A 24,786-nucleotide genomic window follows, 5' to 3' on the forward strand; every position below is an offset into this window, starting at 1 on the left:
CGTGTGAGATAAGTGTAATTGTGCAGTAGTTTGAGCATTCTTTGGCATTGCCTTTCTTTGGGATTGGAATGAAAACTGACCTTTTCCAGTCCTGTGGCCACTGCTGAGTTTTCCAAATTTGCTGGCATATTGAGTGCAGCACTTTCACAGCATCATCTTTCAGGACTTTAAATAGCTCAGCTGGAATTCCATCACCTCCACTAACTTTTTTCATAATGATGCTTTCTAAGGCCCACTTGACTTCACATTCCAGGATGTCTGGCTCTAGGTCAGTGATCACACCATCGTGATTATCTGGGTTGTGAAGATCTTTTTGTACAGTTCTTCTGTGTATTCTTGCCACCTCTTCTTAATATCTTGTGCTTCCGTTAGGTCCATGCCATTTCTGTCCTTTATCAAGCCCATCTTTGCATGAAATGTTCCCTTGTATCTCTAATTTTCTTGAAGAGATCTCTAGTCTTTGCCATTCTGTTATTTTTCTCTATTTCTTTGCATTGATCTCTGAGGAAGGCTTTCTTATCTCTTCTTGCTATTCTTTGGATCCCTGCATTCAGATGCTTATATTTTTCCTTTTCTCCTTTGGTTTTCGCTTCTCTTCTTTTCACAGCTATTTGTAAGGCCTCCCCAGACAGCCATTTTGCTTTTTTGCATTTCTTTTCTATGGGGATGGTCTTGATCCCTGTCTCCTGTACAATGTCACAAACCTCATTCCATAGTTCATCAAGCACTCTATCTCTCAGATCTAGGCCCTTAAATCTATTTCCAACTTCCACTGTATAATCATACGGGATTTGATTTAGGTCATACCTGAATGGTCTAGTGGTTTTCCCTAGTTTCTTCAATTCTATGTTAAGTCTATATTGAAGGGCCATAAATCTTGCTGATCGATATTGGCACATCAACTGGCACACAGTCAGTACCAATTTGAAAAGATTTTTGCAGCTTCAGTTCAGTTCAGTTCAGTCGCTCTGTCGTGTCCGACTCTTTGCGACCCCATGAATTGTAGCACGCCAGGCCTCCCTGTCCATCACCAACTCCCGGAGTTCACTCAGACTCACGTCCATCGAGTCAGTGATGCCATCCAGCCATCTCATCCTCTGTCGGCCCCTTCTCCTCCGGCCCCTAATCCCTCTCAGCATCAGAGTCTTTTCCAATGAGTCAACTCTTTGCATGTGGTGGCCAAAGTACTGGAGTTTCAGCTTTAGCATAACTCCTTCCAAAGAAATCCCAGGGCTTATCTCCTTCAGAATGGACTGGTTGGATCTCCTTGCAGCTTAGCTAGCTCCTATTACCTGCCCCTTGCCCTCTCCTAAAATTTATGTTCACTCCAGCAGACAGCACCTCACAAAGTCAGTAATTTGTTACGCAGCTTGTCCTTTCCATTACAGCTTACTTAAGCGAGGGATTCCCTGGTAGCTCAGTTGGTAAAGAATCCGCCTGCAATGCAGGAGACCCTGATTGCAGGGTCAGTTCCTGGGTTGGGAAGATCTGCTGGAGAAGCAATAGTCTACCCACTCCAGTGTTCCTGGGCTTCCCTTGTGGCTCAGCTGGTAAAGAATCTGCTTGCAATGCTGGAGACCTGGGTTCGATCCCTGGGTTGGGAAGATCCCCTGAAGAAGGGAAAGGCTACCCACTCCACTATTCTGGCCTAGAGAATTCCACAGACTGTACAGTTCATGGGGTCACAAAGAGCTGGACATGACTGAGCGATTTTCACTTTCACTTATAAACAAACATCTCTATGAATCACCAGTAATGCTGCCAGGAGGGGAAACCAAATTTTAAGAGCAGCAGGTACAATCTGAACTGATGGGCAAAGCAACTTGGTGGGCAATTTGCTTATCTGGCTCCCAAAGAATCAGTACTATGGCCACCACAATCCTAAGACTTTTGTGAGAAAGAAAAACGGAAGGTGTGCAATCAAAGGGAGTGCAGAAAGGAAACATTTTCCACAATTCACCATGAAGAAGAGAGGAATGAATGAGCAGATGAGACTCCAAGAAACTAACCAGCATAAACAAAATATTTCTATCATCCCAACACCTGGAAAGAGTGAACTGAATTTTAATCAACTTTGGTTGGCACAAATATTTTAAAAGGAATTTCCATTTTCTTGGGAAAGGATGATTAATAATTGTTTTACTTCAATGGTAGATCAGTACTTATTTCCGTGTCAGATCTCATTTAAAGATTTCAAGTATTGAGAATTCTACTATTTAACCATAAAACAGTTTCTCAGGAAAAGAAATATAATTCATAATGTGAAGTAAGAATCCTATTTATTTTTATAATTCTGAAGAATGAGGATTAATTCTTAGAAGGGCTAAATTTTCCATGGATGGAGAATGACTGCTTAATCTTTGCCTCCTCTCTCATAAATGTGGGCCAAACACACAAGTGCTTCATACACTCTCGGGTGATAGCTTTGTCCATATCCTTAAGTTGATCAAATATGCACCTTACGTTTCTATAGTAAATTATTTGAAATGTGTTAATATGTACAAATCACTCTGTAAGGTGAAAACATCATAAAGGATTATTTTCATTTATATACAGGTTAGAAAACAGACTTGCCAAGTTAACAATTGGTCTGAGGTCACAGATTTCTTTCTCTTTTCCATAAATAACTTATTATTGCTATATTCTTACAGTCCAGAAAATCAAAAACTAAAGTCTATCTATAAGAAATTCACTGACCTACAATGTCCAGGTCAAAAGTCTTTCCCCTCAGGGGCTGTTGATTTGAAAAGACAGTAGGAAGAAGTCAGCCTGGATTGGCATGAGGATTTTGTTTAAGACAAACAATTGGCGTGATATTATTTTGCTCATTTTTTTTCCTTGCCATGGAATATAAACTTCTTTTTATCACACACATCATGAGAAGACATATAATCAAAAAATAAAACAGTGAATACAGTATAGTCAACAACACTGTACTATAAACTTCAGAGTTGCCAAGAAACTAGATCTTAGTTATTCTCAACACAAACAGAAATAATAATTACGTGACATGATAGAGGTTTAGCTAACACTATGGCGGTGATCACATTGCAAAATATAAATGCATCAGATCAACAAAGTTGTACAGCTTAAACTTATACAACGTTATACGTTCAATTATAGTTCAACTTTAAAAATGAAAGAAAGGAATGTCAATGCTGCATTGGTAAACAATGTCAGCTATAAATTGGCACTTGCCATCTACCTCTGCAAGGATTAAATCATGTGCCCCTGCAGCTGCTGATTTTTAACACCCCCTGAAGGGAGTTCAGGGTGCAGAGCAGCAAGGAGACACTCTGTGCTCTGAAGAACTCTCAGAACAGGTTTTCAGATAGTTAGGTATTTAGGGGAGCCAATTTTATGAGCCCAATTTTTGTATCTCCTCACATCTAGAAAAGCACTAAAATCCTTCACAGTAACGATTGTTTCCCGTGACTAGCAGAAATCTTCAGGAGACTAGTAGAATCCTTCTGGAAAAACATGGGATTGACTGCATGTACTCTCCCTTCACCAAAATCACATAAATACTGTCTTTCCCCCCACCTCTTCGGAGCAGCTTCTCAGTGCTATCTAAGTGCTGTCTCCTCAGCTATAATCTTCATTTTGCCCCCAGTAAAACTTAACTTTCAACTTTCATGTTGTTCGTTTTTTTTAAGTCGACACAATTTTCCTATAGACCTTCAGAAACTACTGTCTTCTGATTCATAAGTAGGTGTAAACATACTGCAAGGATTGATCAAGAGGGTTCAGATCAAGAGTGTTCGGCTACTGTTACAGGGTCACTCTGGGATGGGCTTGCTCATCTGAAGATAGAAGAGTATGGGAATCTGAAGACAGCATTATTCCCAAAGGATAGCATAAAGTGGGGAAAAAAGGAAAGGAAGACAGAATAAAGAATTCCCTTCTACCTATTTTCATCTCTTTTTCCCCTGGAATAATGGGATCATGATTTGTATTTTAGAGAATGCTTTGTTCTATCATGCTCTTTCTATTGCTATTAAAACAAAAATAAAATTTCCCTTCCTTTCTTAAAGCAATGCTTTGTTTCCCCTGCTTTTCTTTCTGATTGGAACTTCCAAAATAAATTGTGTTCAAGTGATTCACTTCCATGCATCATTGGGATACCTGCATGTCCATATGTCTTACCCCATAAACCATCAACATATATGTCTACCTACAAAGGCACACACGCATACAAACTCTGTCCCAGCATATACACGATTAAGGCATTTTATTTGTGTACTCACTTAATACACTCTTCTATGAAGTCTACCAAAGATATTTAAAATGTCAGATTTATAAAAATTTTAATTCAATTTTGAAGCCTAAATTAACACATTTACTTCATTTTTTGCCTGCTATTTTCGATAACTTTGATTTCTTGGCTTTCAATGGAAGTTAAATTACGATATCTACCATAAACAGGATATTCATTCCTTTCTTCAAGAATCAAAATACCTATCATAATCTCTTGTTAATTCCTAACTTTTGTATGAATATTGGATGAAATGTTTACAAATTTAACATATATAAAATATTCAGAAGCTAAATAGCACAAATAAAAAAATGAAACAAAAATCTAAAAATAATCTATCTTATAAAAAAAGATGAAGACCTATATAATCCCTTCAGAAGAAACAGGTTTAATTAATAAAAAAGGACAGAAAATATATAATGAAGAATTATAAAAATAACACCTAACTACAAAAAATACACAATATCTCATATTCAAACTTTGACTCCAAGTAGCATTGTTAATATATCAGCATGTTTTAGTTGCATACACATAAAATGAGACACACAGATTATTTCATTTCACAGCTCTGGGAGTTCTTCAGATCCTACACATGTTTAAAATTGCTATTTATATTTGATACAATTACTGTCTTTAAAAAATCAAATAGCATCTTTTATATTTTTATACTGAATAAAAGATGCACAGACTCTCTGCTTCCCACTAAGCTCACTGAATATGATATCCTGTACTACAGTTTTAGCAATCTGGGCTGGACGATGTTAAGAAAAGACTACAATATACAAACTCCAGGAAGAAAGTGTTTATCATCAAGTATAGAAGGCTTGGCAAAATCATCAGTGATTGATATATTATTTTATTACTGTCCAGTTACTTACCATACAGATTTATGTTGATTTAAAGCCTTTGCTTGCATGTGACCATGGGTAGCTTATTTCACAGTACCAACATGTTTAAATATGAGGTGCTATGTATTAGACCTATTTTCTATTGAAGTCACATTTTTGTGCACATGAATTTCCTTTTACTTTTGAAAAGACATTTAGTCACAAATTCTATGCAACTTCCTTGCAGTCAGTTTAAAAACAGAAAGTTCTTTGATATTGGTTAACATTCTACTTATTATTTTTCTAAAAAGATACTCTTAAAATGTGAATGACATTTATTTAGTAAGAAAATAGTATGATATAATATTTGGATGAAGTAAATATTCTCAAGCATCTGTAGTGAAGAAGACTATATGCTAAGGGCTTTAACTATCAGAAGAGATATAGGTTAAATCACTGTACATAAAAAAGATTCTTAAATACTTTTTGCTATTCAACATTAAAAATGTTTGTTTCATTCATAGAAATTGAGTTCATTTCAAATAGCAGCTGATTCCTTCATTAAATCAGAACCAAATTACTAATTTCAGTATTAATGGTTAGCTTTGACATGTTTAAAAAGGGTAGAAGATACTTAATAGACTTGTCTTCCACCTTGAAACGAACTGTTCAGGGAAATGGAATTGTTCAAAGATACATTTTCTTTCTGCCAATCTGTGAGATATAATTATTCTCTTAATGAACCTCTCAACGAGTGGCAATCTTTCAGAACTTGAACAGGTAAAATATAATGATAATGGGAACAGCTTTATAAATATAAGGATAAAGTGAGGTTGTTATTTTATACCATATTATGGGATAATTAGAATAACAGTGCAGCAATTGAACTTTCTCAAAAAAGCCGCTTGTGGGCTCATTTAAATTAGTTATGTTTATCCATAGATGTTTTTAGTCTTTTTTCAAGTGACTGTCACTTTACAACATTCAGGCCTCAATTTTTAATTTACTCTGATTAATAGCTGTACTGTACACCAGCCAATAGACAATGCCTTAAACAGACACCACCTGCACCCAAGTTATAAATCTATAATTTGTCCAAGGAAGAATAATATGACTGTTTTTATTTAACCAGGAGAATAATTATTCAGTATGGAAGGAATTGTGATCTATATGAATCTCCATCAATTTCCACAAAAACACAGTTGGCTGGATATTGTCCAAGAAATTACCATTTCTATGCTAACTAGCTCTATCATGTATTTGTAAAAAGTAAAATTCATGGCAGTGGTTAGTTATTTTGGTTAAAGGTACATACAGGCTAAAGATAATTACTTATGGTGAGATTTGATTCTTTCAAGGAACAAGTCTCTTTGCTCTCTGCTAGATCCTACCCTGACCCTGGAACACTTTGGTAGTTAAGACAACTGTCTGTAAGGAACACCAGGAGCCAGACTGGCGTTTTCATTATATCCATTAAGGTAATCAAATATAAAACACTTATAAATAAAGAGGGGTAAAATAAAAAGTTCAATGTCTCTATCATGACATGAAATCATTAGACATAATATCACTTCAAAAGATGGTATAATTAAAGCTTCATTCTCAATAAGATTATATGTTTTCTCGGTTATTTTCTCTCAATGGAAAAGAAAATATGGTGTTTAATACAAATAGAAAAAAAAAATGGAACCATGACTCATATTTAAGAATTTATGTAACTGATTTCATGTCTTTTTGATAGTTCTTTTGTGTTTACTGTTTAAAAAAAATTCTCCTATAATCAGGACATATGAAACCATTTTTATATGTACTGATTAGCCAACACAACACCACCACCAATAGCACACGAACTCAAGATGAAAATAATATATTGGTAAGCTGTTCTAATCAACTTTAAAAGCTCTGTGTGTGCTGCTAATATGAAAAGATTGTCTCTCCTCCTTAGCTTCCCATTCTATTTCACCATCTCTTCAAAGTTATGTCCCAGAAAGCCTGAAAATTTATCTGCTGCTGCTGCTGCTAAGTCCCTTCAGTCGTGTCCGACTTTGTGAGACCTCATAGATGGCAGCCCACCAGGCTCCACCGTCCCTGGGATTCTCTAGGCAAGAACACTGGAGCGGCAACCCACTCCAGTACTGATTATAGGAAAGCTATTTTAACTTCCCTATTAGCTGAGTGTCAAACCATCATCCTCAAATGACAAAGTTATTTGTATATATTTGCTTTATATTTAGGACACTTCTATGAATGGCCTCATATTGGGAAACTTTATGTGACTACTGTTTGAAAGCATACTCTACCAGTGTTAACGAGTCAAGACTTACATAATCAGCCAGTATTTATTTAACTTGGAAATATGCTTTGTATTTCTACCATGCACAGGTTAAATAGATTAAAATTTATACTGCAGTTTTAGCCTGAGTAAATAACTTGCCATTATTTAAAAAAAACTCATGATTCTATGCTATGTCACAGAAACAAGTAAGATGGTTGTCTTATCCCTAATATCAGACATCAGCATTGTGGAGAAAATGACCTGTTAAAGCATTTATATTTTCCATCTTTCTCTGAATTTAAAATTAAACTCAGAAGTTGAATTTTAGTTAGAAAATAGTTAGAAATACAGAAATAATAGTCAGAAACACAGAAGAGTCTGGGAATAGCATTAGCAATTTGAAATGAAGAAGATACTTTGCCTCAGAAGACAGAGAAGGTAACAGCTGAACCTTCATTTAAAACTCCAAGTAAACAAATTCCTTTCCCTTTTCCCTTGCATCAATCGCCAAATCACATATTTTTCAAAACGCAACCATTACTAAAACCTCATTTTTTTTCAAATTTCCTAGATTTATTAGGTGAAAGCAAATGGCCCCTTGTTCTACAATTCCTATCTACCTGTTCTTTGGATTTTCTTCATTTTCCTAATTTCAATTTGTTTTCAGGAATAAACCTTTAATTTCAATGATATCATTAATATGTATAAGAAAACACCACATTTCTGTTTAAATGATAACTTATACTGTATTATGTCCAAAATAATTTTGTAGCCTTACTGATTTCACTATAATAAATTCAAGAGTTGTACTGCATGTCAGATTTTATTTCTATAATTATACTGTCTGTCAGATTTTGAAACTTTGACTATTGAACATGGGGTATAGGGCAATAATCCTAGTCACAAAATGGTATTTCATATAGCTCCATAATAAATAAAATAATTTTCTAAAGATTGATATTTTAAGTTTTTATAGTGTCATGACAAACAGGAATTTCATAAATACTTCTTCAATATATGCATGATTTTATAGGACAGCTAGGGAAGTTATGACCAACCTAGACAGCATATTAAAAAACAGAGACGTTACTTTGCCAACAAAGGTCCATCTAGTCAAAGCTACGGTTTTTCCAGTAGTCATGCATGAATGTGAGAGTTGGATTATAAAGAAAGCTGAGCGCCAAAGAATTGTTGCTTTTGAACTGTGGTGTTGGAGAAGACTCTTGAGAGTCCCTTGGACTGCAAGGAGATCCAACCAGTCCATCCTAAAGGAGATCAATCATGAATATTCATTGGAAGGACTGATGTTGAAACTGAAACTCCAATACTTTGGCCACCCGATGCGAAGAACTGACTCATTTGAAAAGACCCTGATGCTGGGAAAGATTGAAGGTGAGAGGAGAAGGGGACAGTAGGAGATGGCACAGGACGAGATGGCTGGATGGCATCACCGACTTGATGGACATGAGTTTGAGTAGACTCTAGGAGTTGGTGATGGACAGGGAGGCCTGGAGTGTTGCAGTCCATGGGGTCACAAAGAGTCGGACACAACTGAGCAACTGAACTGAACTGAAAGGCCAAATATAAGAGCAGATGATCTTATATTTTGAAAATATATTTTTATACATAAGAAATGTTTTGTATTTTATAACTTCTTTTTATAGTTGTTTATAAATTTTAAATTCATGCCTTTTGTAAAAAATAAAACTAAAAAAAGGAGAGAGACCTATCACATTAATATATCCAGGCCTATGATGTAATTTTCAAATGGCAAACAGAAATTTTGATATTTAGATGGCTTTATTAAGTACTTGCTATTACTTGCATTAGCCATTGCTAGAAATTTTCAAAGGAGGCAGTTTAGAAACATACAATTAGAAACTCAACTTGAGACATCTCCTTAAAGGTTACTAGACAGCAAATGTGTGGATTTATCTATTTTAAACTAATGAAATTGTCATGGTATTGGTATACGCATATATCTCTGTAAAATGCAACATCTCAAATGCCATGATCTTTTTTCAGCAATTTTAACATCGAGGTATAATAATGCAACATGAAATCCTTTTTTTGCTTCTAAATGTAATTGATTTAATCACTGAATTTAAATGCCTGGAAATTGTTCTACTTGCTGGTGTTTGAATGCCAAATTCATCATCTACAGTTCTAAAATGAATGTTGCAGTTATATTTAGACAACTTAAAAAAAAAAATGCCTTCTAAATTACCCTACATAACCCATAGAAATGTCTATAAAATGTATAATGCATGACAAATGTCCATTTTTATCAAATTTCAGGTGTGGGTTAGTTGCTCAGTCGTGTCCAACTCTTTGCAACCCTATGGACTGTAGCCCGCCAGGCTCGTCTATCCATGGGATTCTCCAGGCAAGAATACTGGAGTGAGTTGCCATTCCCTTCTCCAAAGTTACAAAAGGTAATTGTAACTTTTACAAGGAGTAGGAAGTGTTCGATTCTTATTATTTAAATATCCTTTGTGCAGTTTTCTAGGCAAAACAGTAACAGCACACATAGGTTAATCCCAACTCTTCGAGAACTCACAATCCCCATTTTAACAATAAAGACCTTGAAGCCAATAACCTTATTTATTTTCAGAAACAAAATTCAACTTTAGCCAAGCTGTCACAAATCTCAACTCATTTGTTTTCTTCAATAAGTTCGGCTTGGACTGACCTTTTTTTCCTTTCTACTTCCTCAGAGTTTTCAAAAAAATAGATAAAGTCATTTGATAGAGAGAGTCCATGACAGTTAATCACATACACAGTTTTACCCTCTAGCTCCTAAAAAGAATGAGGGTTTTAGTCTCCCCAGTACAGAGTACAGACATCACATAAGGTGGGGTAGGGGTGTGTGCAGTGTAAGCTTATTTGGGGGGAACTTATACATAGTAAATTTCATACAAGATAATGAAGAATAAAAAAATATGTTTACACTAAGTATACAAAAGTGGGGTTATGCAAATAAAACAAAGTGCTGGAATCTGTAATATTAGCCTTCATGAAGTCCCACCATCAGTTTTTTCCATATCCACATACTTCCTCTATTATTTTTTAGTTTTGGCTCAGTGGTAAAGAATCCGCCTCTAACACTAGAGCCGCAGAAGACGTGGGTTCAAACCCTGGGCCAGGAAGATGCCCTGGAGGAAGTCACGGCAACCCACTGCAGTATTCTTGCCTGGAGAATCCCATGGACAGAGGAGCCTGGCAGGTTACAGTCCAGAGGGTTGCAAAGAGTTGGACGTTACTGAAGCAACTTAGCACAGCACTATTTTAATTAAATGAACTTATTTCAAAAATGAAATTATTTAAAATTGCAAATTAAGAAAAAAGTACCCCTTACCAAAAAGAAAACAGCAGCCACTGTACATATAAAAACTATCACACTTTAAAATATTCATCTGAGTACAGCTCAGTTTTCCTTCAGTGGAGTATATGCTACCCTGAGAAATTTGGCCCAAAGAAAAGAATGAGCATTGGTAAATGGGAATGAAAACATTGAAGATTTTATTGACAATATCGTACGTTAATTAGCTTTTAAAATAAACTTTTCTATCTGTATCCATATCTGGGGTAGACAGTCACCTAGTTAATGAGGTTTCAAGCAGGAAGTGCAGCTGCTCCTGACAGTACCTCCCTTAGCTTTTGGCAAATGTTTGAAATTCTACGGCTTGAATGTAATTACTTTTGCTCACTGGTTTTCAAACTTTTTAAAGCAGTCAACCTTTTTTTTTTTTTAAATGAAGCAGTATTTTTAAGACCAGTAAATTAAAAATAAAATTAGAATTTTATGTCTGCAAATATATTTCAGAGGTTCAAATTGCTAACACCTGTGATATAGTCACTCTATGGGAATAATGGAGTTATTATGAGGAGGGCAGCTGCAGCGTTATAGGCAGCCTATTTTTTATTGATTTCTGGAGTTCTTTTGTTGTTGTCGTATGACGTCGTATGATATTCTGATCAAGCTGCTGCTGCTGCTAAGTCACTTCAGTCATGTCCGACTCCGTACGACCCCATAGATGGCAGCTCACCAGGCTCCCCCGTCCCTGGGATTCTCCAGGCAAGAACACTGGAGTGGGTTGCCATTTCCTTCTCCAGTGCATGAAAGTGAAAAGGGAAAGTGAAGTCGCTCAGTCGTGTCCAACTTTTAGCGACCCCATGGACTGCAGCCCACCAGGCTCCTCCGTCCATGGGATTTTCCAGACAAAAGTACTGGAATGGGGTGCCATTGCCTTCTCCAATCCTGATCAAGACAGATACGTAATTGTAAATGACATGAACTTTGTACCTCTCACTTGACAGTTTTGCACCATTCTGCATTCCTTACTGGAAAATGGTATAGTTAGACTTTTATCTTCAAAGCTTAAAACCATTAGAATACGTAAAAACTGCTTACATTACTTGAGAGGTCCTTGATGTTAAAAAATAATTTTTACAAGTATCCTTTTAGTATAGTTTTTCAACTTTGTCAATAAAATTTACTTGCTGCATGCTTCAGATGTTAACTCAAAGTTTCAATTAGTCAAATTTGTCTTATTTCTGCATATTATCTGAAACTGTTTCAGTTTCATCGTTGTCTCTTTAGCAGAAGTTGTAAGCATGTTTGTATCATAAATCTCTGTTAAAACTCCATTGTAGTACAAACTTCTTATTTGGCGGAGACAGTTAACTAATGCAATTTCCTATAACGCAAAAACTTTTCTAAGTGACTTCCATTTTCATTAAAAGTATTAATTACATTATTATCACCACCTTGTTTTCATTTCCTTTGATTGTTAAGCTCTGTTTATTGCTTGTGCCAAGCAAAAGTACCTGAGCTTGCTGGCCTTTTAGTTGTGATTCACATACACTGTGGTGGTAATGTACCCATTTGTACAATTTTCCTCATTAAATATACAATGATGTATATTAAAATGACCATTGCACAGCTAGAACTTTCCAATTAATGTCACATTTATCTATTTAGTCATTTAGACATGTATATGTTTACAAACGTGTGTAGAAAGAAATAACCATCATGTTCTCCATCTATCTACAGATCAATCCAGCCACTGGGAAGAAGAGGAGGTGGAACAGGAGGAAGAAAGGAAGCTGCTTTGTGTAGTAACACAATTTGATGATTTAAGAATAGTCAATATGACAAAATGTTTCTATAGAATGCACTTTACAGGGTTTTGTTATAGGTTTTCTGCTGTTGTTTCAAAATATGACAGAAATGAATTATAAACAAGAACCACAGTTATAGCTCAATGGAACACAGTATGAAAAATAATGGTTTAGCTGAAGGCCTTTGCTTCTCTTAAAATGCAAATACCTCTACATTCATGGGCAGTCATTTATATATTAATGTGAAGGAATTTATTATATATCTTTCTGATGCTCGGATTTAATGCAGAAGAAGTGGAGAAGAATATTTACTTAGCAACTGAAAGAAATGGGAAAGACTATTAAGGCTAAGGGCACTGAATATCAAATTTAATGATTTCACAAATTTGCTTAAAGACCATGCTGTCAATATATGATACACACATTTGTATTTCCTAAAGAAGTAAAAGAAAGCAGACAACAAAAATAAAACAAAAAGACCAATGCACAAAGAAAATGTCTGAATTAGATAAATGTACAAAAATGTTTCAGAATTGCATCCAACTGTTCTAGAATATTTTACTAGAACAATAATATAATTTAATTACTTATAATTTTGATCAACTCGAATTAAATCAACCGTAAAGTTTCCAACAAGTGAATTTATTAAGTGAAGATACTCTGATCTGATACTCTCAGTGTCTTCAAAGATTGCAAGCAAATAAATTGTGTAGGAGTTGCAGATCATGTAGGGCAAAGTATAAATGAGTATGTCATGCTCCAAACCTGATCTTGTACCTTATATTTATGACATTAAAAAATTAAAACAAACTTGCAAATTTTTTTCTTAATTTAAATCTTTCCACTAAAGAATTAAACATTCTTTATTTCAAGAATCAAGTTAGATATGCTCCCCCACCTCCCAACCACCAAAACTTCCTAAAGTTTATGGCAACAAGCTTACATTTTAATACAGCAAAAATTTAGTTTAAACTTCAAATCTTTTACAGAGCCATATCAGAAAGTTGCTAGTTAATATTTAAAGAAGTGCATCTTAAAAAGAAGACATTTAAATTATTAACCTATTTAATTTATTTAATTCTATCTTTCTAAGAGTGAAATTATTAATTTGAACCTAGGTTAAATAAGAAAACTTGTTGGACTAGAATTATATTCTCTGTATTTCATTCTACAGACAATACCTGTCCTTTTATGTAAATTTGAAAATACAGTTAGATTTAAAATACTGATTGACCTTTAATACTATTTATTATTTTGGCATCAAGAAATTGAAAACAAGATCAAATGATAGAAACAATTACCATTTCAAAGAGGGATACATGCAGATATTTTAAGTAGTAAGTTTCTTTCATTGCTGATAATTAAGTATAACATTTAAGAATTGATAGAATGAATGTGAAATCAAAACTTAGAAACATTTTGAGATATTCTTAACTATTCTGTTGTGAAACATATCAAAATGAAAAAATCTTGATAAAATTAATAAAAGAAAAGACTGGTTAATATAGAAATCTTTACAAAAATATTCAGCTGATAAGGTAATTTTAAGCATTAACCTGCTCTAGTATTCTTGCATGGAAAATTCCACAGACAGAGGAGCCTGGTGGGCTACAGTCCATGGAGTCATGAACAGTTGGACATGACTGAGTGACTGAGCAAGCATACTGATCTTGAAGTAAAATTAATCCAAACTTACAAGCACATTTGGTACAGAGAGTAGAAAAACAGTTTAGCCAAATCCATTATAAAGCATGCTTTTGTACTAATACAACTTTTGAAAACTCTGATTTCTGATGTTTTTCCTGATCTTTGTACGCCCTGGTGGCTCAGATGGTAAAGCGTCTGCCTACAATGTGGGAGACCTGGGTTCAATCCCTGGGTCAGGAGATCTCCTGGAGAAGGAAATGGCAACCGACTCCAGTATTCTTGCCTGGGAAATCCCATCGACGGAGGAGCCTGGTAGGTTACAGTCCAGGGGGTTGCAAAGAGTCATACACAACTGAGCAACTTCACTCACTCGTACTGAGAAAAATGCATCCTTAAGTCACAAACTCTGTAGTTTCTCACTTCTTTCTTTCCCAAGATTATGGAAACTCGAAACCAACAGTTTCATAGTACAAAGCAAGAAGATAGGATGGGAAGAGAGACCTTTTTCTAGAGTTATAGGCACTGACAGTCTATACTTCTGGCTGATCTGTCTGTTCTTCACACCAAATGTGTATTCCTCAGCATACCATGGGGAATGAATGAGGTCATGAGTGTGTGCTAAGTCACTTTAGTTGTGTCTGACTCTTTGCGACCACATGGACTATAGCCCACCACGTTCCTCTACCCATGGATTTTCCAGGCAAGAATCCTGGAGTCGGTTGCCATTCCTACTCCAGAGGATCTTCCTGACCCAGGGATCAATCCATGACTCTTATGTCCCCTGCATTGATAGGCACGTTCATTACCACTAGCGCCACCTGGGATGCTAGATCCATAGTGAGTCTACAGACACTTATCCTGGTGGAGCACAGCCATGAATTTTACAAACTTTAACAACATCTCATTGGGTAAACATAGTTGGCAGCTGAGCACTGAGAATCAATTCAGATACACACCTGAAATATCTACATACAAAGGACATGCCAAGTATTAACATATAGTGATCAAACAGAAAAAATAAATGTAGAAATTATTACATACATATTATATATATATACACAGACACACATATATATATAACTTCTTTTTTAACTCTGTGGATTATATTATTATATGTTCTCATTGCTTCCCTAGGGATAGAAGCAGAGATTTTTAGGTTTTGTCTTAGTATGGTTCTTGAACTAATTTTTTAACTTAGAAATTTTTTAGAAATCTTTTTAGAAATCTACATTATTAGTGTCAACAACTCCTAGAAATAGTTATACCTAATTCCCCTCATTTTAAAATTCATATAGCACAAATTGATTCATTTTTTTCTATGTATCTCTCCAAAAACCATTTTTCTCCATGTTTTCATGCAGTTATATTAATTCTGAATATAAAGCTTTTTAATTAATTTGGTACACACTTTCTTGCATTAAATTCCACAACTCTATAAGATTTGTCTTTTTAGGATCGCCAATGCATTTAATAGGCATAAAAACTTTCTGTTATTGGCAGGTTGTAATAAACACTTTCAAGAGGATACTTAATTGCTTCCTCGTCAGTTTTTTTCCACCTTCATGGTCACTAAATTCCACATTACAGAAGTCTCTACTGAAACTTGAATCAGATACCTGAAGACACCAAAACATGAAGCTATTTCCCACTAGCATCAAGCTGATCAACCATGCTCACGTTTTCTTTCTTTATTTAAAAAACAAATTTTTATTTACTTTATTTATCCCATAAGTTTGTAACCACTTCCCATTTTGTCTTTGCTACACACGGCTGGGCCAATATGTTTTCTTGGCCATCTGAATGCCATCAGTGGTTTTAGGTAGATTCTAGAAGGCTAAAAAAATAGTATGGATACATAAACTGGGACATGATCAATTATTAGAATACCACCAATTTGGTGTCTATGTAAAATCTATCAACAAGAATTAGTTGTCATGTCCCAAGGTGAACTCTATTTCAGTGGAACTGAAAATTAATCCATCACTATTGCACCCTATTTGTTAGCCCTTTACCTTTTGTTTTCCAGGCATTCCAAGTTTTACTAAATTTCTGGAAAAATAGAAGCAGATAATCAAAACTGACCATGGGATATTTAAACATGCCATTATATATGATGTTTATGACAACAGCTTCATGTAAGAAAGCCAAGAATAAAACTTGCAACACACCTCAGGAAAAGTGTTAATCTAGGCCCTGGTTATAGCAACTCAAACATCTTAACCAAGATGATCACATTCTAGAATTTAATGTATAACACATCCTATATTATAATCTACTAAAAACTCACATACATTTTACTTCCTGTGTAAAGAACTATATCCAGAAAAGGAGAATAAAGAGAAAAAGTCCATGAAAAAATAGACAGTTACATGACTTTTAGAATCTATTATGATATAACAATCTCACTTGTGTATCTAATATCATTAAAAATATAACCACATAAATATACAGGCTATAGGGAAATGGAAAACTCTTTAATTTTAGAGTAGCCTTCAAGAGCTGATTATTAAGCCACTTAACAATTAAATGTTAGAAAACTTACCTTGACTTGCAAACTTCAACTCTTTGGCATCTATGAGCGTGGTCCTTTTGTCAGACCCTTTTTTCTCTATTCGGCGATGGCTTCGTCTTTTCTTAGACTCTCCCCAAAGATTGGACCCTCCATGCATGCTGGGTATATTCAAAATAGCAATTCCTTCCAGAGAGATGTTTATTAAATCAATCTGTACTCCATCACACTGATCAGAAAGATGAAAAGAACAGAAACAATTTGGTAAGAATTTTTAAATCTATAATCTTATCCTTTCTAAATTAATCTTTATAAAAGATAAAGCAGTCAATAACATTTACCAGGTATCATGAATAGTCTTTAAAAATGATCAAATTAAGTCATTGATGTATCTTTGTTTACAGAACACCTTTGGAAGGCACACTTTAGTGTCTGCACATATAATGAGCTGCAGATTTCCAATGCATTACAGAGGTTGACTCTGTTAAGCTTGGTGACATTTCAGACTGAAATTGTAATGACTGCTTCCTATTTAGAACACACTCCAGGGTTTTATTGGGGAAAAATTAAGAAACAGAATTCATAATTCAGGGTCTCATTTTTGGGGAGCAGAGAAAGAAGTGGCTTAAAGACTTTCGAAAAGAGAAGGTAATTCAAAGAGATATGAATTACACTCAAGTGGCCAAGGATATTTCCCTGGACTAGATTAAGTCCCAAGCACAGTGTCAAAGGCAGAGAGATCACAGCTATTTAGATGAGTGTGGAGGAGCAGAGAGGCTGAGCAAAGGAAATGCCAAGATCAGCCTCAGTAAAAGGAATTCCCATCCTATCATTACTAGGAACTGCGGTAACAAAAGACTGAAAAATGAAACCAGTTAGTCCAGCCAGATTTTTTGTTTGCTGGGTGATAAGACATCCTTCACCCTTCTGACTGTGCAAAATAGGAAACATTCTACCAGACAACGCTATTCAGAATGGTCACTGTTTATTTTTCAAATTTTCTATACATTTCCACTGATGGATATGGGTGGAAAGTGACAAGGCATACTGTATTTTTAAAGTATTATTATTTATTCATTTGCTTTGGGTTTTCTAAAACGATCATTGGAGTAGTTTATAAATATATCCCAGATATTCCTCTGCCATTTTCAGTTAGAAGTTAATATGAGCAGATTAACTTGCTTTACCAGTAAGTAACCCTATGCTTTACAAGTAAATATTGTTAGGAATATGAACTTCACATATTAAAGTATAGCTTCAGTGGGATTGTTTATTTGCTGTGTTTTTATTACAGAAAAAACTGTGGACATAATTTCATCATTTTCTTTCAAATAGTAATCATTGATTTTTGAACTCAGAAGAGATAATCTGCCACCAAAATTATAAAAACAACAAAAAAATTGTAAAAAACAATGAAAAAAACCACAAACCTCTCTTCTCCCACATTTTCCTGATCATACTGAATCTAACACTGTATCTTGTTCACTAAGATATAAAAACTGTGAAATAAAGCAACACATCTTGAGCCTACTTGGAGGAGCTAGAAACAAATTCTAGAGACGGTGCCAAGTTTTCATTCAATTTGTTTCAACGAGGGTGAAACCAAGATCTGGGTGATGCTTTTCTTTTCCGCCTTAGAAACAACTGATTTTTTCCCTCTTCTTTTCATATATTAAATTAAGACGATTTCTTTTTACTAAAGAATTCTGCTCATGTGTACACTCACTTACTGCTATATATTCTAGATAAACAGATATTAATTTCATAATTAAAAGTAATCTTGTGTAAATACCCTGCAGGCCTCCATGAATCAAACACATACTGTGTGTCAGGCCCCCCACCGTCTTCAAGTGGAATGTACTGGCTGGATAATTAGATAGTACATATTTTTTAACCTTATTTGCATGCATATTATATCTTTTGCACACTGACAAGCAGCAGTAACAACAAAAGTCAGATTACCACAGGGAATTCCCACAAAGAAGTCTTCATTCCTTATAATTTGCAGCCTAAATTAAAATAATTTGATCTTTGACAAGGATGAAATGTCAAGCAGAAGGGGGTCCTCTACAAGCCACGGCCTGTGGCTTCTGAAATCTGCCTAATTTATGTCAGTCACTTCTTAATACATATTTAAGTATTACACGAAAAAGATGATAAATATGCAATCTGACACCTTTGGTATTTCCCTGCTGTTAATTTATAAAGGTCTGGCTTCCCCCAAACTGACTAAAATCATTTAAATAACAGAAGAATTGTGAAATAAGCTGGAGTTGGGGCCTGGCTTCCATTTTCACTCAATATTGAACACAGCAGGCAGTACGCTAAGACAATTATTTGACTAGGCCTCCGAACCCCACTGTGACAAGTTACTTTCAGAATTAGTGAAGGAGCATTCCTTTGTTCATCTGCAGAAAAGGAGAGCATGCTGCAAATAGGTTTTTTTGTTTGCTTTTAATTGAACTCAGGGAATCACATGTGACAACTTAAAAACATCAGTGTAGACTATTATTCATGTTTTCACTCTCCATAGTCTTGTCACGTGTAGGTTTAAGGAAATAGTAAGCAGCTCTCTGAAAAGTCGAAAAACTCCTTAAGAAATCCCAAAGAAGAAGGACCGATGAAGAACACTGAGGTTCCTATGAAAACTGGACAATGTTCTTACATAAATGCCTATTTATTAATAATTTGTTTCCACTAGTTTTTGACCGCAGGCTACCTTCGTCTGTTGGCTTTAACACTGTGTTGATTAGTCTGGAAATTTCCAGAGCTGGTTCTGATGGAGACCAGGAGTTGTGGCATACCAGTTTGAGTGCATGGAAATAAAAGCTGAAGTGAAGGCTATGAAATATAAACAAGTTATAATACTGTGTCAGATAATATTTTCATCCACTTGGAAGATTTATGATTTTTAAAAAGGTAGCTACAGAGGAAAAGAATTTAAAAGCTAACAGCCTCAGTGAGTCAATAAATCCTGAATATTTTTATTATGTTGAAGAAAGGTTATTAACATATAGTACTCTAGGAGTCATTTGCAGAGTGCAAGGTTGTCAGGCCACTGTCCACTCATTTCAGTTTTGAAATGGAAGATCTTATTCTAGAGACAAATTTACCAAAAAGAAAAGAAAATGGTTTACATTTTTCTTCAAATATATTTTAATCCTAGATTATAAATATACCATGCACCATACTACATAGAAGTGTTAAAGACAAATTTTTATATGTGATTTTAGTGTTTGAGATTCAGTTAATGAGCATTCAAAACTTGTGAAGAACTTTGAAGAGCAATAAATGTGCACAACAAATCTGATGAGATATGATTAATGATAAACTGTAAATATTTTTTCATAGTGACTTTAATTCTATGCCCAGGTCAGATAAAATTATTCATAATTTTACTTACTAAAATGTAAAACATTGCTTTGTTCATTGTTTAAAATGGCATGGTGTAAAATGACTTAAATAAACCTGATTTTTAAAAGAGTTTCTGCAAACTTATAGGTAATTCATAGCACAGAATTACGTTTTACAGAAAACCACAGCAGCAAATCTACAAGTTAAAACAGACACATACACATAAGTGGCTCAACGGGACTTCTGATATTTAAAGGCTGTGTACTCTGTATTTCACCAGTGATTAAGCTCCGTGTTTTTTGAAATGCATTTTAAAAGTATTATCCACAAAACACACTGTAATATAGGGACTCAGAATGCCTTTTAGGCAATTTTAGTATTAGCTGGTAATCTGGTGATGGTGATAAAAGTGCTGATTACAGATAATCGCATAGTTTTGTTTTTTTTTTTACAGTGGAATGGGAGACAGCAGGCAAAGGAGAGGAAGATGGAAGCACACCGCATACCTGGAAACAGGAATATTGAGAAACTGGTACCATGCATGCACATACACAGCTGCTGAGCATGCTGAGAATGACAACAGTGCTTTGGGTTCAAGATATCAAGCACTAGCCGTAAGTATTAGCAGAAAGCCACTTTAATTTTACATGTTCCTCTTTTTAGGAGATTCTGTGAAAGTCAGAAATTATAGTTGGGATATTAAATTTCTCACTAAAAGCTATTAAAAATAACTTCAGGTAAATATAGAAATTTCACCTGTTGCTTACCTTTTACCTGTCTCATTTTTTCCTCACCCTCCTCAGTAAGAAAATATAAAATATATTTATCTTAATGAAACGGTAACACCGTCTGACCCCCCTCACCAAATTTCTTATTTTTTCCTGGAATAAGGAGGTATTTTTTTGTTTGTTTGTTTTGGACTTAATGAATTCAATTTTTGTTTCCTATGATCATCTTGGTGAGGTCCACAGCTTACTGTTTCCCTTCATTTTTGCTTCTGGAATTGCATTCCCCCCCAAAAAAAACAACACCTGTGTAACTTTAGAAGCAAGGGAAGATCTTTTGACTATTCTTATCACTTATGTGTACACGCACATACATACACACACATGTGCACACATATAGAAAGAGGGCAAGGAGATACTTTTGGAGGTGATGAGATGTTAATGGCTTTGATTATGATAATTCCACAGTATTTCTTTTCTCCAAACTCATCAAGTTGTCTACATTAAATATGTATAGCTTTATATACATCATCTATGCCTCATTCAGGGTTTAAGAAAGAATATTCATCCGCAAGTTTTATTTCTCCCACTCCAAGATAGTCTTTTGGAGGGGGAAGGCTGGGCTCAGGTTCTCTAAGTACATGCTGACATATGATCCAGGATGATTTTGATATATGGGGCATAGACAAAGCTGTGAAAACCTGCCTTGCTGCTGCTGCTGCTGCTAAGTCGCTTCAGTCGTGTCCGACTCTGTGCGACCCCATAGACGGCAGCCCAGCAGGCTCCCCTGTCCCTGGGATTCTCCAGGCAAGAACGCTGGAGTGGGGTGCCATTTCCTTCTCCAGAAAATCTGCCTTACTACTGCCTTTAATAATTTTGCTTTCTGGGTTACTGGTCAATCAGAATCTTGTCTTTCTAATTCTGCTAATTAACTTTGTGTCCCTGACACACTTCTTGCAATTTGTTAATTCTTGAACTCATTTAGGTTTTATGGAAATGTCTAAGTTTTATGTCTTAATCATTAAGACAAAGCTCAGGATTGGAGGATGGAAGTTTTGGCCTTAAAATAACATCCTCCCAAGTCTCACCAAATACCAAAAGACTGAAATACTTTGGAGAATGGGGCATTTTATTCTCTCATGAACCTTGCCGGTACAAAGAGTAAAGTAAAAATTCATGAACTTCGTAAGATTCAATCCCAGTTGACGACATGAGAGTGTTAGGTACATATCCATGCTCCAGATAGTTTAATATAAATGTTGATTTTAATATATTACCTTGTAAATTTAAATTATTAATTTAATTTTTAAATTTCTTTATATTTTGTTATGAAGTTAGAAGATAAGAAACTCTTCAAGTTAAAAATTTCACCTTTGTTAAATCTCTTTCACTGTATTTGGGCAAACTCCAAGAGACAGTGAGGGATAGGGAAGCCTGGCATGCTACAGTCCACTGGGGTGCAGAGTCAGACACGACTTAGTGACTGAACAACAAAAATATGTGTGTGTGTGTGTGTATTCATTCTCCAACTGATTTGTTTTCTTAGATTTAAATATTTTGGCAGCAAGCAATACAATTCTTTTTTTAAATTATGAAAAAAAATGCTCATATGTCTCTGCGGTAGAGAAACAATAGAATCTCTTTAAATGAAAGGATTTGGGGGAAGACTAAATCAGGCAATGGATGTGCATTGCTTAGCACCAAGCATGAGGTATATTTAATAATTGATAAATCTTAATATTATTATTATCAACTATTATTGTTCAGTCAGTCGTGTCCGACTCTGCAACCCCATGGACTGCAGCACACCCTATTACCCCTTGATATTAACATTATTCCAAATATTCACCTTCTTTGGGGAAAAAAAGAGCTTCCTAAATAAAAGAGAGGTGTGAAATAAAGGGTCACACAGCAAATGGTTTGTTTTGAAGAAGCTGTCATTAAAATATATATCTATTACTTGAGGTACTCTTGTACTGAAGTGCTTTTATTCTGTTATATATTTTCAAACCATAGTTGGTATAATTTTAGGCCAAACAGGAAGCGAGAGCAAGCAGAATCAAATTTCCAAATTGCTGTTTTTATTATATTTAATTAGGAAGTAACCTTGAGGGTACAAAGGCGTATATTCTGCTAATATGATAGACTGGATTCATTAAAAAGTGAGTAGAGAAGCAGATTTTACATCACCATCCATACACACAAACACACACACAAACCAAGTTTTAGAAGTAAGATAAATGCATACAAATCATAACAGTATTTCAAGATATACAACAATAGAATGAGGAGTGCACAGCACTGGCTCTGACTTAATAAATGCTACCGTGGTGGTGGCTAGAATAAGGCAGTAAATGTAGAGCTGGGAAGCCAGACTTGGAGGACATGTAGAAACACGACCCTAAAGAGTTCTCAAGACGTAAAGCTTGGTGGAACAAAATCACTGAATCTTATCACTTGTAATGTTAAAATCAATGTTTTCCATACTTATTTTCATCACATGTCTTTTGCTATATGATATAAACTTTTCCTTGAACATTTTTCACTTTGTGACTAGCATATTACTGTATGATAGATTGATGTGTTTTCTTTTTGGAAATTAAGACTTTACTTTTTAGAGCAGTTTAAGGCTCATGGCAAAATTGAGGGGAAGGTACAGATATTTCCTGTATACTTCTGTTTCTACAAGTGCATAGCCCCTCCCACTGTCATCATCCCCTATCCGAGTGGTACATTTGTTATAATTGATGAACCTACCTCAACACTTCATAATCTAAAGTTTATAGTTTCCATTTGGGTTCACTCTTGGTGTACATTCTATGGCTTTGAAAAAATGTATAATGACATGTAGTCACCATCATTATATCACATAGAGTATTTTTATTGCCCTAAAAACTTCTGTGCTTTGCCTGTTCCTCCCTCCCTCCTCCTTAATTGGCAATTGGAGATCAGCCCTGGGATTTCTTTGGAAGGAATGATGCTAAAGCTGAAACTCCAGTACTTTGGCCACCTCATGCAAAGAGTTGACTCATTGGAAAAGACTCTGATGCTGGGAGGGATTGGGGGCAGGAGGAGAAGGGGACGACAGAGGATGAGATGGCTGGATGGCATCACTGACTCGATGGACGTGAGTCTGGGTGAACTCCGGGAGATGGTGATGGACAGGGAGGCCTGGCGTGCTGCGATTCATGGGGTTGCAAAGGGTCGGACACGACTGAGTGACTGATCTGATCTGATCTGATCTTTTACTGTCTTCATAGTTTTTTCTTTTCCAGAATATCATATGCATTATACAGCATATATCTTTTTCACCATGACTTCTTTCACTTAGGAAGATGCATTTATGTTTCCTTCATGTCTTTTCAGTTTGGTAGCTTTTCAGCCCTGAATAATATTCTATTGTCTGGATATACCACAACTTATTTTTCTGTTCATCTGCTAAAGGACCTCTTATTTGCCTCCAAGTTCTGACAATTATTAAATAAGTTGTTATTAACATCCATGGGCATGTTTTTGTGTGTACATATGTTTTCAGCTCCTCTGGGTAAGTACTAAAGAGTAGGATTGCTGGATCATGTGGTAAGGGCATGTTTAGCTTTGTAAGAAACTTCCAAACTCTCTTCCAAAGTGGCTATACCACTTTGCATTCCCACTAGAAATGATTTAGACCCCCTATTGCTCCATATCCTCACCAGCTTTTGGTTTTAGCAATATCCTCATAGCTGTGTAGCAGTATTTCATTGTTGTTTTAATTTGCATTTTCCTTATGAAATATGATGTGGAGTGTCATTTCACCTGCTCATTTGTCATCTGTGTATCTCCTTGGGTGAGGTATCAGTTAAAGTCTTTGGCCCCGTTTTCAATAGGGTTGTTTATTTTATTATTGTTGAATTGTAGGGGTTCTCTGTATGTTTTGAATATACAAAGTTCTTTATCAAATATGTCTTTTGCGAATATTATTATTTCTTAGTCTGTGACTTGTTTTCTCATTCTACTGACACTGTCTTTCAAAAACCAGAAGTGTTTAATTTCAATGAAATCTGGCTTATCAATTCTTTCTTTCTTGTTTT

The 24,786-nt window shown here is 35.3% G+C and overlaps 1 protein-coding gene across 8 annotated transcripts in view; it reads right to left on the minus strand.

Moving 5' to 3' along the window:
• Positions 1 to 24,786, minus strand: part of DGKB (diacylglycerol kinase beta) — an 870,186-nt gene that overhangs the window by 189,262 nt on the left and 656,138 nt on the right. For all 8 annotated transcript variants that reach the window (XM_019958478.2, XM_019958484.2, XM_019958481.2 and 5 more), the window contains one exon: positions 16,671 to 16,866. In XM_019958478.2, the coding sequence (XP_019814037.1) occupies positions 16,671 to 16,866 (196 nt within the window). The remainder of the gene's footprint in view (positions 1 to 16,670; positions 16,867 to 24,786) is intronic.

This window comes from Bos indicus, chromosome 4 (assembly GCF_029378745.1).
Source record: "Bos indicus isolate NIAB-ARS_2022 breed Sahiwal x Tharparkar chromosome 4, NIAB-ARS_B.indTharparkar_mat_pri_1.0, whole genome shotgun sequence".
Taxonomy (NCBI): Eukaryota; Metazoa; Chordata; class Mammalia; order Artiodactyla; family Bovidae; genus Bos; species Bos indicus.